Source organism: Dermacentor albipictus, chromosome 3 (assembly GCF_038994185.2).
Source record: "Dermacentor albipictus isolate Rhodes 1998 colony chromosome 3, USDA_Dalb.pri_finalv2, whole genome shotgun sequence".
NCBI classification, from domain to species: domain Eukaryota; kingdom Metazoa; phylum Arthropoda; class Arachnida; order Ixodida; family Ixodidae; genus Dermacentor; species Dermacentor albipictus.
In genome coordinates, this window is record NC_091823.1 from 103,867,195 (window position 1) to 103,881,337 (window position 14,143).

Sequence of the window (14,143 nt, forward strand, 5' to 3'; positions counted from 1 at the left end):
ATGCATACTTAAAAGGCGGTGTCCAGACCTTTTCCTTTTAAGTATGCATCATCCCGACCAGACGGGCTTCCGTCATACTCTCAACCTCATCCATTTGCGACAGGCGTACGGCCAGCAAGTGATCACTGAGTGAACAAGGCTCCCATGGGGGAGCCGAAACGTAAATAACTCTTTTAAACCATTTTTGGTCGGTGTCCAGACCTCTTCCTTGTATGCTTCTTAACGCAACGGGTTCTTTACCTCTTCCTTCCAAGTTCCCACTGCTGCTGTTGTAGGCTGGTGGCGCGCACCGCTCCGGGGGATGATTCAGAGCGTGTATATAGGCGACAGCCGCGAGAAGAGAGGAAAGGCGACGGGAGAAACTCGTTTTCACCCCACCGCGTCGAATGTGCAAAATGCCCTCTGGAGCTCCCTGGCCGTGGCCATCTTAGCAACTTGACAGCTGTAATTATCCGTGACTTCCCTGAGAAGCATTCAAGAAACTTCAGCGCTTCCCTTTCTACTAACGTGCGAGGCCAGAGGGGACGCATAACTGACACTGCTAAAACTAAATCCACATTATTCGAAGCCAAGAACAAAAACGCTACGCTGCCTGCTGACATCACACTTAATTCGGAGAAAATTGAACTAGTGAGCTCAGTTAAGAGCCTAGAGATCATTCTCGACTACGATATGTCATGGAATAGCCACATATTATCACTTGTCACTAAACTTTCATATATAGTTGGACTGGTTCTCTCTTAGGTACCTTACACGCCATGTAAAAATGCTTATATATAACTCCCTTTTCATCAGTCATCTGAATTATTGCTGCCTTGTCTGGGGTACCACGTCTGTCACAAATATAGGTAGATTATTCAGCATTCAGAAAAAAAATTTTCCGTGTGATATGTGATGTACCATGGGACTCCCCAAGAGAAGCTTTTTTCCAAGAAATGAAAATACACAAAGCGCATGATTTATACACTTATAAGTTAGTCCGTGCATACGTTACGGAGTGTAAATCGAGTAATTGTTATATCTGTGCCATAGCTAACCTTAAACAGAACATACCCCAGTATCGAACACGATCTCCAGAATATTGGTAAGTAATGCACCCGCGCACTAATTATGAAAAGCAAAGGATTGCTTATACGCTGCCTGTCCTGCTTAACACACTGATCGCAGATGATATCGATGTTTCAGTCTTCGTTAACTAGTCTGTATAATTACTATTGCTGCTAGAGCTGATTTTATGCCTAATAATTTATACTTGTAGATCACAATATTACTTTTGCAACATCATCTCTTGTTAGTTTGCATGTCTGATCTGAGTGTCGTTTTTTTTCTCTCCATACTGCTGATTTCTTAATATGTAAGCTAAGTAACTTGCTTTATTGGGTTATCAATTCTTGTTTGTTTCTTTGCGTTATTTTATTCGTCTTATTCTGCTTTATTGTTATCATTCCCACATGCACTCTTGTTCCCCCTGCTGCTGCCATAATATGGGTTTTAGGACTTAGTCAAGCTGCTGACGCAGCTTTTTTCCTCAAGACCTGTCCATATTCAAATGTATGTTGTATATGGGAAATAAAGCACTTACTTACTAACTGTGAAGAGGAGAAGGAGAGAGGAGAAGGTGTAAGTTCACATATAAGAGAGGGGGGAGGAGACGTGAGAACGCAAGCAGCAACTATAGACCTTTTCATCGGGTGAGGAGGATAGGGCGCGCGGCCACCCTTTCCTCCTCTCTGGCTTGTGCGATCCGGCGCGGAGCTGCCTGAAAGTATTGCTCTCGCGGGCTACGGAACGACTTCGGTATGGTTTACACCATACCTTGTGAAAATTACGCCATGTCCGCTCAAATAAGGTCGTCAGGGAAGCCTTTCAGTGCATCGGTAACAACAGTAGACAGAAATATGTCTTGGGAGTGAAAAAATGTGACGCGCATAATCAGCCGCGGTGTATGCGCATTATCAGTCGCGGTGTGGGTATATGTTGTGAAATATTTTGCCCATATCGGTTCGATTCAACAACGAATACCGGTGTCTCTGTATTATCCGCATTAAATGGTAAATATGCTCACTGTCCGATCGCTTGGCGTAGAGAGTAAAACATAAAACATAAGAGCGTGTGCTCGCCTCACGGCCAACCTCAAGCAACCACGAAACATCTAAGCTGCTGGCGCTATCAAATATTTGTGATACACCGGCACCGTTCTCACGCATTTCAAGTCTAATAGGCTTGAAATTACTATATCTCTACGCTATCCTTCCTGCATGAAGCCGATGGCGCTGCTCAACACAGCGATCACGGCGGTTGGTGAACCAGCATGATACATATATAAGCTGTGCGCTTCGGCATTGCCTTTTTGGCCTATATAGACTCATAATATATGAGAGGGATCGCATAAAAAGAATGCGGCGGCTATTTTTGAGGACAACATTTCGGTAATACGTGTGAGTGCGCCGTAGAGAACGGAACGAACACAACTGGAAAAAAAAAGTTCGGTTATCATCTTCTTTCTCGAAAAAGCTAGAGAAAACGAGCTAACACCGCAATACGACTTCGCATAGTCACGCCACACAACGTTTCTTACTATAACCGCTGATACATTTAACGATATATAACCGTTGACGCCGTATGTTTGGACCATGCGCTATATAGAACAAAGATATCTGCAATCCAGCACCTACCACAACTTAGGACCCTCGCGCAGTTCGTAAACGGCCGCTTTGCTGGACAAGCTTAATTCAGACTGCAAGGTACGTATGTATACACTGTGCACATACCTGCATTCGGTATACCTTATCACCAACTGTTAAGTCACCTTCTTACTTCATCAGCGAATCACTCCTGCAACCAAGTGTGCTGGTCTGGGTTTTACTTGCATTTTCACCTATGCGGTTGGTAAAAGTATTTGGCTGTTTATTGTAACTTCATATTTCAAACATTTGTTTACATATGAGGCTTTGGCAACACTGGCAACCCAGTTTCATGAAGGCTGGGCAGGCTTCACGAAAGGCCACTAGTACCTCCTCGTTGCAGACTGTGCTCAACATTCTTCTTGGTTCGGCTGACTATGAACCCATACATCTTTCCTCCGAAGTGGCTGGTACTGGCGATGCTTTGATGCAGAAAGAGGTTACTGTCGCACATGTCAACCGTAGGCCAGAAACCAATCTGGCACAGGTGGAAATAGTCTTGTCTTTCCCAGATGGTGGTTCAGCCCCGCGAGCAACCTTATGTTGCGAAGAGAGCATACCACGGGCCCCTTTCCCTTCTTTCCACGAATGTTGCGGGCTCCTCGATAAGGGGGAAGCCTTTGTGCAGAAATAACAGCGACGGCGCTTCGGGCATGTGCTCTCGCGCGGCCTCCACCGCGCCTGAGACGCCGCTACGTGCACATGTCGCGTAGTGTTCCTGTATATGCTCCCTGCTCCCTGTTAGTGTTCCTGTATATGCTCCCTGCGGGAGCATATACAGGAACACTAATGTCGCGCCCTCTTCCCTCGCTCGGCTGCATCGGGCATCAAAAATCGATTAGTTGAGGACGAATTGATCTTGTATGCGGAGTGTTCACGCGACCATTTTTGGCCTCTTTGAATCAGTAAAGGCAAGGCGCAGAAGACCAGGACTCAGGAAGAAGAACACAAACGACAGGACCGGCGCCACTCACAACTAAGTTTATTTTCGCAACAAGCCTGCCTTATGTTCGTTATTCACGCCGAGTCGCGCACAAAACTTTATAAGTAAAAAACAGCAATCTATCGACCACTCAGAAATCATATCTGGCACATAATATCGAATGAGCAAACAAGAACCACACGTGGATCAGCGCGGGAGGCAACTGATCTAGTGTAGTCTTTTTCCAAGCCAACGGGGACAAAACCAGACATAAAAAGTACCGTCTACGCTTCACTACCAAACTATCCACAACATAACACACTTCAAACGCATAAGGCCCAGTCAGTGATAAAACCCGCACGACTATGGGAATAATGACCAACGAATAACACGGAAAAAACATGAAAAAGGCGTCTAAGTACAGCGTCTGCGTCAAAACTAAAATCTCTAATAGTCACTCGCCTAAAAAAATTGATAAAACATGTGACCGCGCGAAAAATGAACCACGTTACAAATAATGAAATGGACAGAAGTGTTGAACGATAAAGGTCTAAAGAACAGCGTCTGCGTCAAAAAAAAAGTGCAACAAAAGCTTAAGAGCCACTAGAAGATCGTCAACAAAATAAAAAAAATAGTTAAATAAAAGGAAGACAGACGGTAAAACCAAATGAAATCACTCTAACATGAAACCTAAATGAAACCTTCTAAAGAAGTCGTCTCCTTGTCACTAAGCATAATGGACGGCCTGCTGACGCATGCCTTTCCCTCTTTTTTGATGAAATAGGCTTCCACAATTACCCGCTCGAACCTGTCTTTTCCAAACTTCCCAGCGCACATATTTGTGCCTACAGTCAGCCTCGGAAATCAATTGTGTATTTCTGAATGTTCCATCCACTAATGTGACCTTATTGCAGCATTATCCTCGATTTCCAAGCTGCGGTTTAGGAGATATCAAACATACGCGACAATCGTAACAGCGTGGGTACCATTCTGCTACGATAGGAGCTGTGCTGTTATACTTGGACAAGCGTTCAAACTGTTCGCTGCAGTTTACACTGCGTGACTATTTGGTTCGATGGATGAAGTTTCCACCCATGAATAAAATAGTTTGGGCTATTAATAGCAGCATATAAATGCCATAAAATGAATTAATATATTTATTAGGAGGGCTGAAACTTGGGCCTGCAAGGGGAATGGGAAAATATAGAATGTACTTTACCTCTTCCAAAGAATAATATAAAATACAATTGTATGTGAGTGAGGGTTTGGAAGAAAAGCGCAAGCTCATACATATCGGAGGGGGGTGTGGTATCAAGTAAACACCTGCGAGAGATCGTTAAAGAAAAAGAGTACATAGGAAGAATTTTGGCAAGAACAAAACTTAGTTCGTGTTTTCCCGTGATCTTAAAATGCAAATAAATTAATAAAATACCATAATAAAGAAGATTGAAAGTGTCGTCATATTATTCGCCAAACAAAATGAAGCACATGGAGTTAAATCATGCGAAATTTCATGTCACTTTTGGTGAGTATAATCATTCGTTCGGTGCAAGGTGTTTACCTGCCAGCTTGCGCAATATCTTTGTTCTAATATGGTGTAGTGCCCGCAGTGGCGTAGCCAGGAGGTGGCTACGGCACCGCAGCAATTACCGAAGTAATTAACGAAGAGAATTGCACTATAGTTGTTTTTTTTACTTTTCTTTCGATTCTATTTGAATTGGGTACTATGGCGCGGGAAAGGCGAGAGCACAAAAAGACGGGAAACAGATACCAGGAGCCGCCACTTTGGCGTCTCTAACCCACTTGTTCGAACCATAGAGTTTCCTACAATATTACTACAGGGAACTCTGGCGCTAGTGTCTACGTGAGCTACAATGGGAGCGGTTGTCCCAGCATGGGAATTATGGGGAAGTACATGGATTTGACTAAACTTCGTCTTTTTGGCTTCAAACAGCTTTGTGACTTTGTAAACTCGTCATATTGAACAGTTTATTGCGTAATAAATAATTAAGTAAACATCATTAAAATTGTCCGACGGCAGGATTCGAACACAGGGACTCTAGTACAGAAGCCTGATACTGAAATCATTAAGCCACGGATGCACGTATCGACAAGCGAATGAAACGCACTTATGAACTTATCGCGGGCATGCCAGTGCTTTGAGACGCTAGAGACGCTTGGCGCGTTTCGATTTGGGCACATAGACAAGCTCAATCGTTGCAATTAATAGCAATCGTACGCGTTCCCGGCGTCTTCTGCACTTCGACGAATATACATAGCGCTGAAATATACGACAATAAGATTTATATAGCGTACAAAGTACAAAGCCACAAGAACGTTTGAATCCATAAGCACGAAGATCAGACAAATCCATGAACTTCCCACCATTCCCATGGTAGGACAACGACTGCAGCGCCAGAGTTCCCTCTAGTAATTTTGTAGGAAACTCTATGGTTCGAACCCCGTTGGACTTGTGGCTTGGCGCGTCACGTGCATTTTCGCTCGCGTTTGTCGCGCGAAAAGAGAAGTGCGAGGCCACGCGCCGCTGCAAAAGAGCCAGTTCGCAAACCACGACGAAGACGCAGCCAGAAAACCAGCCACGATAACCTCGCAGATTTTCTCTGGTGCATTATCACTTCCTACTAAAAAAATGACCAAGCCGAACGCATTTGTAGCGTGGTTTCCCGCCGCTCATGCTTTCTTCGATTTGATAAGGGGTGGGGGGTGCATGTTCCTCCAGAATATCGGGCCAACAGAAAAATTATTTGACAGAAGCTTTTCGGCCTCCTGCAGCTCGAGGGGGAGAAGAAAATAGTAGAAGACAAGAACGAGAACGCGTCCACGTTGGAGCGACAACGCCACACGCCGGCGTTCTGGAGTAGCACGCTTTCCCAGCACGCCATAAAACGAGTCACTGCGCAGCAAACGGCAGCTATACTCAACGGTCGCAGATCAACTGCAGTCGCGCTCGCCACGACGCACTTCGCAAACGCCGCTTGTGCCTCGAGGATGGCGGCGTCGGGCCGTGATGCTGGCTCCGCTGGCGCTGGCCTCAACGCCGGTCTCTCCAGGGACGACGACGACCGGATGAGCGCTTGCAACGGCTACGCCACGCTGAGGGGGGACGATTGCGCGCTGTCGACGAGCAGCAGCAGCGGCGGGGACGATGACTGCACCAGCAGCGGCGACAGCAGCAGCAGCAGCGGTTCCAGCAGTGACAGCGGAAACAGCCACGTGGTGCAGGCCGGCGCGTCCCAGTCGGAGGACGTCGACATCGAAGATGTGCCGACTGCCTCCAGCGTCGCAGCCGTCGCCGCCTTCATGGCGAGCGAGCCACAGTTGGGAATCTGGATCCAGGCGATGGTCGAACGACCGGCGGACTTTCCCAGTGACCGCCCGGACGAAGTTCACGACTGGAGCGGTTGGCCCAAGTTTGCTCCCAAGAAGAACGCGGACCAACAGCGTGCGATCGTGCCGAGCCTGCCGGCCAAGGTTCCCCACGTCGCGCTCGTCAACCAGCACGAGTTCCTGCTGCCCAAGATGGAAGTGCTGATCCACACACAGGGCAGGCGAGTGTTTTTTCATCCTTTGTATTTTTTTCTTTTTCCGGAGCATGCTGCTCGATCGGGACAGTTGTTGGCGCGGGCTTGCCTGGATCGTATGCGCGCGCCATTTACGTTCGATAGCACTGACATACAAGAGAGCAGCGCTTGAATGGAAAGCACGCTGTGCGTGTTCTCATTTTTGGTGCACGCGCGGACGCTACTTTCCTTTGCTGAGATTGCGTAGTTGAAGCATCGTCGCGCTTCCCGAGATCTTTATTTTTGCGATTCCAACTGCACGGGCACTCGACGCGTGTTCGCGCCGTGGTGCGGCGCCGATCTCGTAACGGTTCCTTCAGAAACCGTTGCAATGTCGCACTCCAGGACAGCGTTTTGGCTTCCGTTGTTAAAATGAGCGCTCCGAGCACGCATTAGTGTTCCTGCCGAGAAGCCGCATGTATTCAAATGCCGCAGAGTGGTGCCTATGCTGGGCTAAATGAAGGGAACAGTATACTCGTCTAGCCAGCAATTTATGATGCAGACGATAATCACTTTCGTTTTGCGAATGTATCTCTGCTTTGAACCGTTTCAGCAGTCTTTATAGCTTTTTGAGTGCTCATTGTTCTGTGCATGGTCCACATATATCCACCGGGCACACCACGTGTTCTAGCTGCACGTTTTGAAACGTGCGTGCCTAAATATCTCCAACCCGTGACCACTGTGTTTATCAAAAACGATCGCGCCGCGTCGTTCTATTTCGCATGCAGGCTCATGCAGCCAGCGCCTTCGTTCCGCTGTACCAACTTGGTGGACGACCTGCAGTACACGGCTTGGCTCACCTTCACTAATTCCGTTGGGGGCGAATGCGGTCAGTGTGAACGAGGCCCTACCGGTGTCGGCCTTATCACCGTCTCCGGAAAGAGGCGTCTTTCTTTACTTTTGTCTTTCTGTGTGCTGAAATGAATTTAAGCCCTAAAGTGTATCCTTGGGCTGGTGCAGTTGGTCAGTACTCCCACCCGGACTCACCGCATCCCGGTTCTTCGTGGAACGGCCGGGTGCTGTCGTTTTCTCGGTTGAAGCTCTTCTCCTACGACGGCTTCACCTCGAAACTGCCTCCGGTAAGAGTTTGTTCGGCGGTTCCCCATGTTAGTCGCGTTTGCGAATTAGGTCGCCGTTCATAAGTTGCACTAAACTTCGCAGGTTTGAACGTGCGCACACTTTGCGTTAAACCCCCGGGAAGAAGAGTGATCAATTGCAGTGTGCGCCCGTTGAAATCTGGTCTAGCGATATTTGGGGAAGTCATCAACAAATCATGACGGCGCGGGTGGTACAAGTTGTTACGTGCCCTGCTTTCCTATCTTGTGTCTTGGTGCGTGCCTGCGATGGCTTCCCCAAGTCGATTTCTTGTGAGCAACGTGGTCTTAAAAATATACTCTTCGCAACCTATTTTCTTCCTTGTCATTGTGGTTTCTTGTTAAAACAAAAGTAGCATAAATGACCGTATACCCCGAGTTGACCGAAACACAAATTAGGTCATTTTGGCTGTCGTGACGCATGAACCAACGGTCGCCGAGATGTGTCAATTGGGTTGAACTGTGTATGGAACTGTGTATGCCTGACCGAAATTGAACCACTCTAAGGTAACATTGTGACACCAGATGCCTTACTTCTTCTTAGTCTGCCTTCATAGGATAGCTAGTGAAGGAGGTGCCATGCCAGTTGTGTATTCAACTGATTCGCGCAGTGCTTTGTGCCGTTCATGCTGCTGTGCACTACGATTGTTATCAATTCCCTTCAATGCAGTTTAGCCTTGTGATAATGAAGTTGAATACCTTCCTTATGAACCGACAGTTCATTCAGGGCAAGTAGGCTGCAGTCGCACTCTAAAGCACTGGTGCTTTACGCGGGCTCGATTTTGATTTTTGTAAATATGTACAGTATCATAAGAATAAAAGGAATGATTAAGTATGCGTTCTATTGACTAGCCGATGGTTTAAGACATTCCCCTCTCCAAAGCTCAGCACTGGAATCTCTTCCGTCTTGCAGGTCACTCTGAAGTGTAACAACAGTTACCGAATCCGAGTGAACGTTGGAATCGTGGACAACAGCGGACACATCTTGAGCAGGTCGATCGTCCGCCGCTTTGTCGGTGCCCACTTCATAGCAGTCACCCAGTTCAGCAAAAAAGTTAGGTGGGTGTTGTACATATTTTGCGTGCCGGCTATTTACTTTCCTTTCCAAATCGGTAAACTTAACATTTCACTGTCATCTTCTTTCTCTCTCTCTTTTCCTTTTACAGCTGAGGAAACCACAAACCAGAGCTTTATCTTCATGTTTTTTTTTTTCTTTGCCCAGTCTCGCCCATCCAAGCAACAAGAGATTCAAGACTAAGGCACGCTAATTTAGTTTTATATACACTGCACTGTTTTAACGATTTTCATTGTTTCTGTGATAAAAGTGATAAAGACACATTTGCCGGTACGAAGAGGTCATTTTTTTTTCTTTGCCTAATAACATTTTACAGTACAAACAATGCACTGGTGGTGCTTCTACTGAGGAATACGAAAATAGACTTGCTGCACACATGATGATGCCAGGCCAGTTGCCGCACTGAAAATAAAAAAGATAAATTTGAAACGCTCTTCGCAGATAAGAGCACCCTATTTCCCTTACATACTTCATAGAAAGCCCATTATGCACAGAATGCAACCTGAAGGTGCTGTTCCCACGAGAACTAAATTCGAATTCCCAACGTGCACATCATGATGGCCATTCAACAGTCGTACAGTGACCGCGTCTTCTGGAAATGCAAAGTGAGCGTGCGATGGAATGGACCACAGTTTCATACATTTACTTGAGGGAACTGTGGCGCTAGTGTTTAAGGGATCTGCAAGCGGGGCAGTTCAGCCAGCATGGGAATGATGGGGAAATGCATGAATTTGCCTAAACTTCGTCTTTGTGACTTTGCAAAGTGATCATTTTGAGAAGGCACTGCATCGTATATATGACTACATAAACATTAACATTGTTGGACGGCAAGATGCAAACGCAGGACCTCTAACACATAAGCCCAATGATAGCATTACTCCATGGACGCATGGACGAGCTGAACCACTGCAGTTAGTAGCGATGAGGTGTGCTTGCGGAGTTTTACTACCTTCTGCATTAAAAAAGTATAAAGTGCTTTGAAATTTAGGAGAATTTAGGCCCAGGTAAAACGAAAGAAACGAAGCCATAAGGATGTCTGAAGCCGCAAGCACAAAGATCGGGCAAATGCATGTACTTCCCATCATACCCATGGTGGAAATGAAGGATCGCAGTACCAGAGTTCCCTCTAGTGAAAGGAAACTCTGTGGCTTGCACGAGAACTATAACTCCAGAAATGGCTGGGGATTGTTTGCATTTCCGAGAGGTCGAAAAGGAAGGCTTCTATGCATGGATGGTGAAGATTAAATGGTACAAGTGCTAACCAATGAACGAATCGTGTTTGTGTAGTGCGAGTGCAGAATGTTCTGCTTTTTTTTAGAAAAGAAGTGGTTAGTAATGGCGAATTCAAATTCAGGGAAACAGTGCATGTACAGAAAAGGTTTACAATTTGTGAGAGCGCGTGTTGACAGTGCGACATTGTGAAAAATTATGGGACTTGCAACATTGCAGAATGACATCCAAGCTTCAGCGATGCTGTTAGCGCGGGTGCACACTTGCAAACGCGTTTTTCCATTCGTTTCACCAGCTGAGTCGCCAGAAGTCTGTGACTCAGCCATAGTCGAGGACGAGCTATTTTCGGCTTTGAAGTCTATGAAGCATAATCGCATAATCGCCACGCGTCCCATCATAGTCGCCGTAGGCGTCGAAGTTTCTATAGCGAAATTATTTTTGAACAGTTCTGATAGCGTCCACGCAACAATGGTTGCTAGTGTGCGCTCATATGCTGCGGCCTAAAGCTCACGGCACGGTGCGAAAACGTGCTCACAGCGAAAGCGAAATATTGTGCGCAGAGATGCATGCAGACGCGCAGTCGGTCGCTGCAAACGCGCGCAATCGATGCATCGAGGCTTCATTCTGTTATGCCCCATTTGGTTATACAGGCAGCCCACTATAACAACACATTTAACATAGTTTACTCTCAGCGTTTGCCTACCTTTCATGCAAGAAGCCGGTTCGGGAGACTCCATCGCTACGACAGCACGCAGTGGCACGTTCACTGTACGTATTCGGTAAAGAGATAGCGTGCGTAAACGATCCTGTGCTTTCAGTTTGCCCAAGATTGTTATATCGACAGTAAAAAACTTCTCTCGTTTTGAGGGTACCTATACAAATGTGGAGAAGGGCTGCCGCGTGATGTTTTTATTGTGTGCGGTAAGCGAAACATATGAGGAGCGTGCCGCGTGATCCCTCACACTACGCAAGGGAGCTAGGCGCTCCCAACAGATGGCGACTCCGTAACTCTTCGCCCCCAATAGCGCCGCGGAAAGAGCTTAAATTTCAAGCCAAACGCCGTTTGCCCTTCTTCTTGCGGGCACCGTGCGCCTACATACATGGCAGTGCTGTGACGTCACTCAGTGACACGTGACTTCTTTTAAGGCGACATCAGTTGTTTAATACGTTGCTTCCATAGACGGATTAAAGATTAGAGAAATATTAGAAGATACAAACTTAATGTCTGCGTGTTTTTTTGTTTTATTTTGTGCCTTAGAAAGAAAGCTGTGCTTCCATTTCGTCTGCTTGTTCCCAAGTCGTGCAGAAACCCGATCAGAGGACGAAGCCTTGTCATTTTCTGCCGTGTTCCAGCGCCGCCCTCTTTCATCCTCTCTCATCCTCTCTCGTCTGCCCCAGTGCTCATGACTGTGGCAGACTTATACTGCATAGAATAAGCCTGGAAGTTGCTGCTCTACTACTGTACCAGCCTCTTTGTATGTGAGATTAAACCCGATATTACTTCCTTGTGGCGCCCTCTCCATCCTCTCCATCCTCACCATGTGCATCTGTCACGGCTTGTCGACCCGTTCGCCGTCGGGGCGAAGTCGTCGACGGGGTATACACGCCGGTTGGTCGTTCCGTATACTCAAGCGAATACAGTGAATGAGTCAGAGTCGGAAGATATAGAGAAAAAAATATATTTCTAGACTGACAACGACACACAATTTAAACGAAACACAAAAAACACAAGAACACTAACATACATTCACTTAATCTAGATCAGTAATGAAGACGAAAGAAATACAATGAACAGTTAATAGTGGATATAAAAATTAACACTACGCAAAACACACTAAACGGTGGTCAACTAAACAGAGTTCGAAAGAAAGCAAATGATGGCACACGCATGGCCGCGCAGCAGCAGCAATTGTCCATCAATCGTACAGTAGACGGCAGAGCTTTACCGAAGAACGATAGTAAGCCGATCTCGTTGAGGTGGATGCGATTGGCACGACAAATGCATTGAGGGGCAGAAGTATATACAGCTTGGCTGTAAAGAAAGCTCGTTCAACCGAACAGCATACAAATGAGCAGCGAGGCAGACACGAAAGCATTTTTCACGCGCAAGAAATGTTAACTGGGACAAGGTGCAAAAATATTGCTATCGAATCGCAAAACGTTGGGAACTTTAAAAGCTCGTGGTATAGAGAACGCAGCTTTCTACACGTTAACCCTTTTTCTCCACATCTATACCACATCTGTCACATAATTAAGGGAATTTGAATTTAATTTGTCCTATTAGCACGGTGCGGAAAAAACAGCGAATCTTCGTTTTTAAAGCATTAAAAGACACGGCGTATATTAGGAATATTGAAACCAATTTTGATGGTAGTTTAAAAAAAGATGCAAGTATTTTACGGGCTTGTGTGGAACGGGTCTCTCAATATGGCTTCTTTGGACAGGGCTGAAATATTCAGGAACTTAGCCTTTGGTGATCCCAGCATCATAAATACATTAGCGGGTTATCTTAAGACCAAAAAGGAAACAGCAATGCTTCTCATCCGAGCCTTAAGAGCATTTTCTGGCGCATCAAATGACACACTGCCGTAGCGCTATGATGTGACAGAAGTACGAAATTGGGCCGTCAGCTATATCGCAGCTGTTTCTGCAAACCTCACTGTCACACTCCCTTTGCCCATGACCTGGCGCAACGTGGCGCTGTAAGGCTTGTACATTGTTGATCCAATCAGCAGTCTGCAAAAGCGATGCGAATGATACTGCGATTGTAGGAAATTTTCGCCGGACAGTTCGGAATTTCTTTCAACACTGAAAGAAAAAAAAATTCACCGACGATTACGATATACTCCCCAACGCGAAATTTGAGCGCAGCTGTATAGGTGTTTTCATTTCGCGATATATTGACTGGCGCTGACGATGTCTCTTGCGGCACGTTGCAAACGGACCGAAGTGTGGCGCGACTGCATCGTTAAACGGGAGATCGCGAGAGGCAGCGCGTAGGTGACGCGTGGACGAGATTCACAGCAGCCGCCGCCGCAGACAGACCTCCACTCATGCAGCGCTTGGTTTCCATATATGGTAGCGGTGGACGCGCACGCCGCGTGCCATCGGTGAACAGATAAGGGCGGTAAAGGGGCGCTACTCTGGGGCCATCTCGTAACGGTAGTCGCCGCAGGGCGCGTCTTGCACGCGGCACTACGCTTTTCTTCTCACGCTTTCGCCATGCCCTCCTCCGCCGCTTTCTACCTCATGGTTTCGCTGCGCCCTCCTCCCCCACTTTCCGCCTCGTGCTCGATCTCTTCGCTATCGCAGTCTTTTATCCGCGCTCCGCCTTCGGTCTTTCATCCTTCGCCGTGCTCGCTCGCTCGGGTATACTAGGACGCCGAGGCACGATGTCGACGCTCGCCGCAGGAACGGGCGCCCGAGAGCTTAGCCCTGAAAAATAAGCGCAAACCTTACTTTTTAGGCCCTCTTTTTTAAATTTGTCATCCACTTTCAAGCAAAAGCAAGAAACACCTCCAGCACTAGACGCGAGAGTATAAACACTACACATGAAG

The 14,143-nt window shown here is 46.8% G+C and overlaps 1 protein-coding gene across 4 annotated transcripts in view; it reads left to right on the forward strand.

Annotated features, from left to right (window-relative positions):
• The first annotated feature begins 6,315 nt into the window (after window positions 1–6,315).
• Window positions 6,316–14,143, forward strand: part of LOC139057513 (uncharacterized) — an 84,554-nt gene continuing 76,726 nt past the window's right edge. The window contains exons 1-5 of one of the 4 annotated variants that reach the window (XM_070535884.1): window positions 6,321–7,175; window positions 7,916–8,016; window positions 8,148–8,266; window positions 9,195–9,340; window positions 9,504–9,629. In XM_070535884.1, coding sequence (XP_070391985.1) covers window positions 6,616–7,175; window positions 7,916–8,016; window positions 8,148–8,266; window positions 9,195–9,340; window positions 9,504–9,549 — 972 coding nt within the window. In that variant the 5' untranslated portion in view covers window positions 6,321–6,615 and the 3' untranslated portion in view covers window positions 9,550–9,629. Of the gene's footprint in view, window positions 7,176–7,915; window positions 8,017–8,147; window positions 8,267–9,194; window positions 9,341–9,447; window positions 9,630–14,143 lie in introns of those variants that run through there. The other 3 variants (XM_070535886.1, XM_070535885.1, XM_070535887.1) reach the window with 3 other exon arrangements.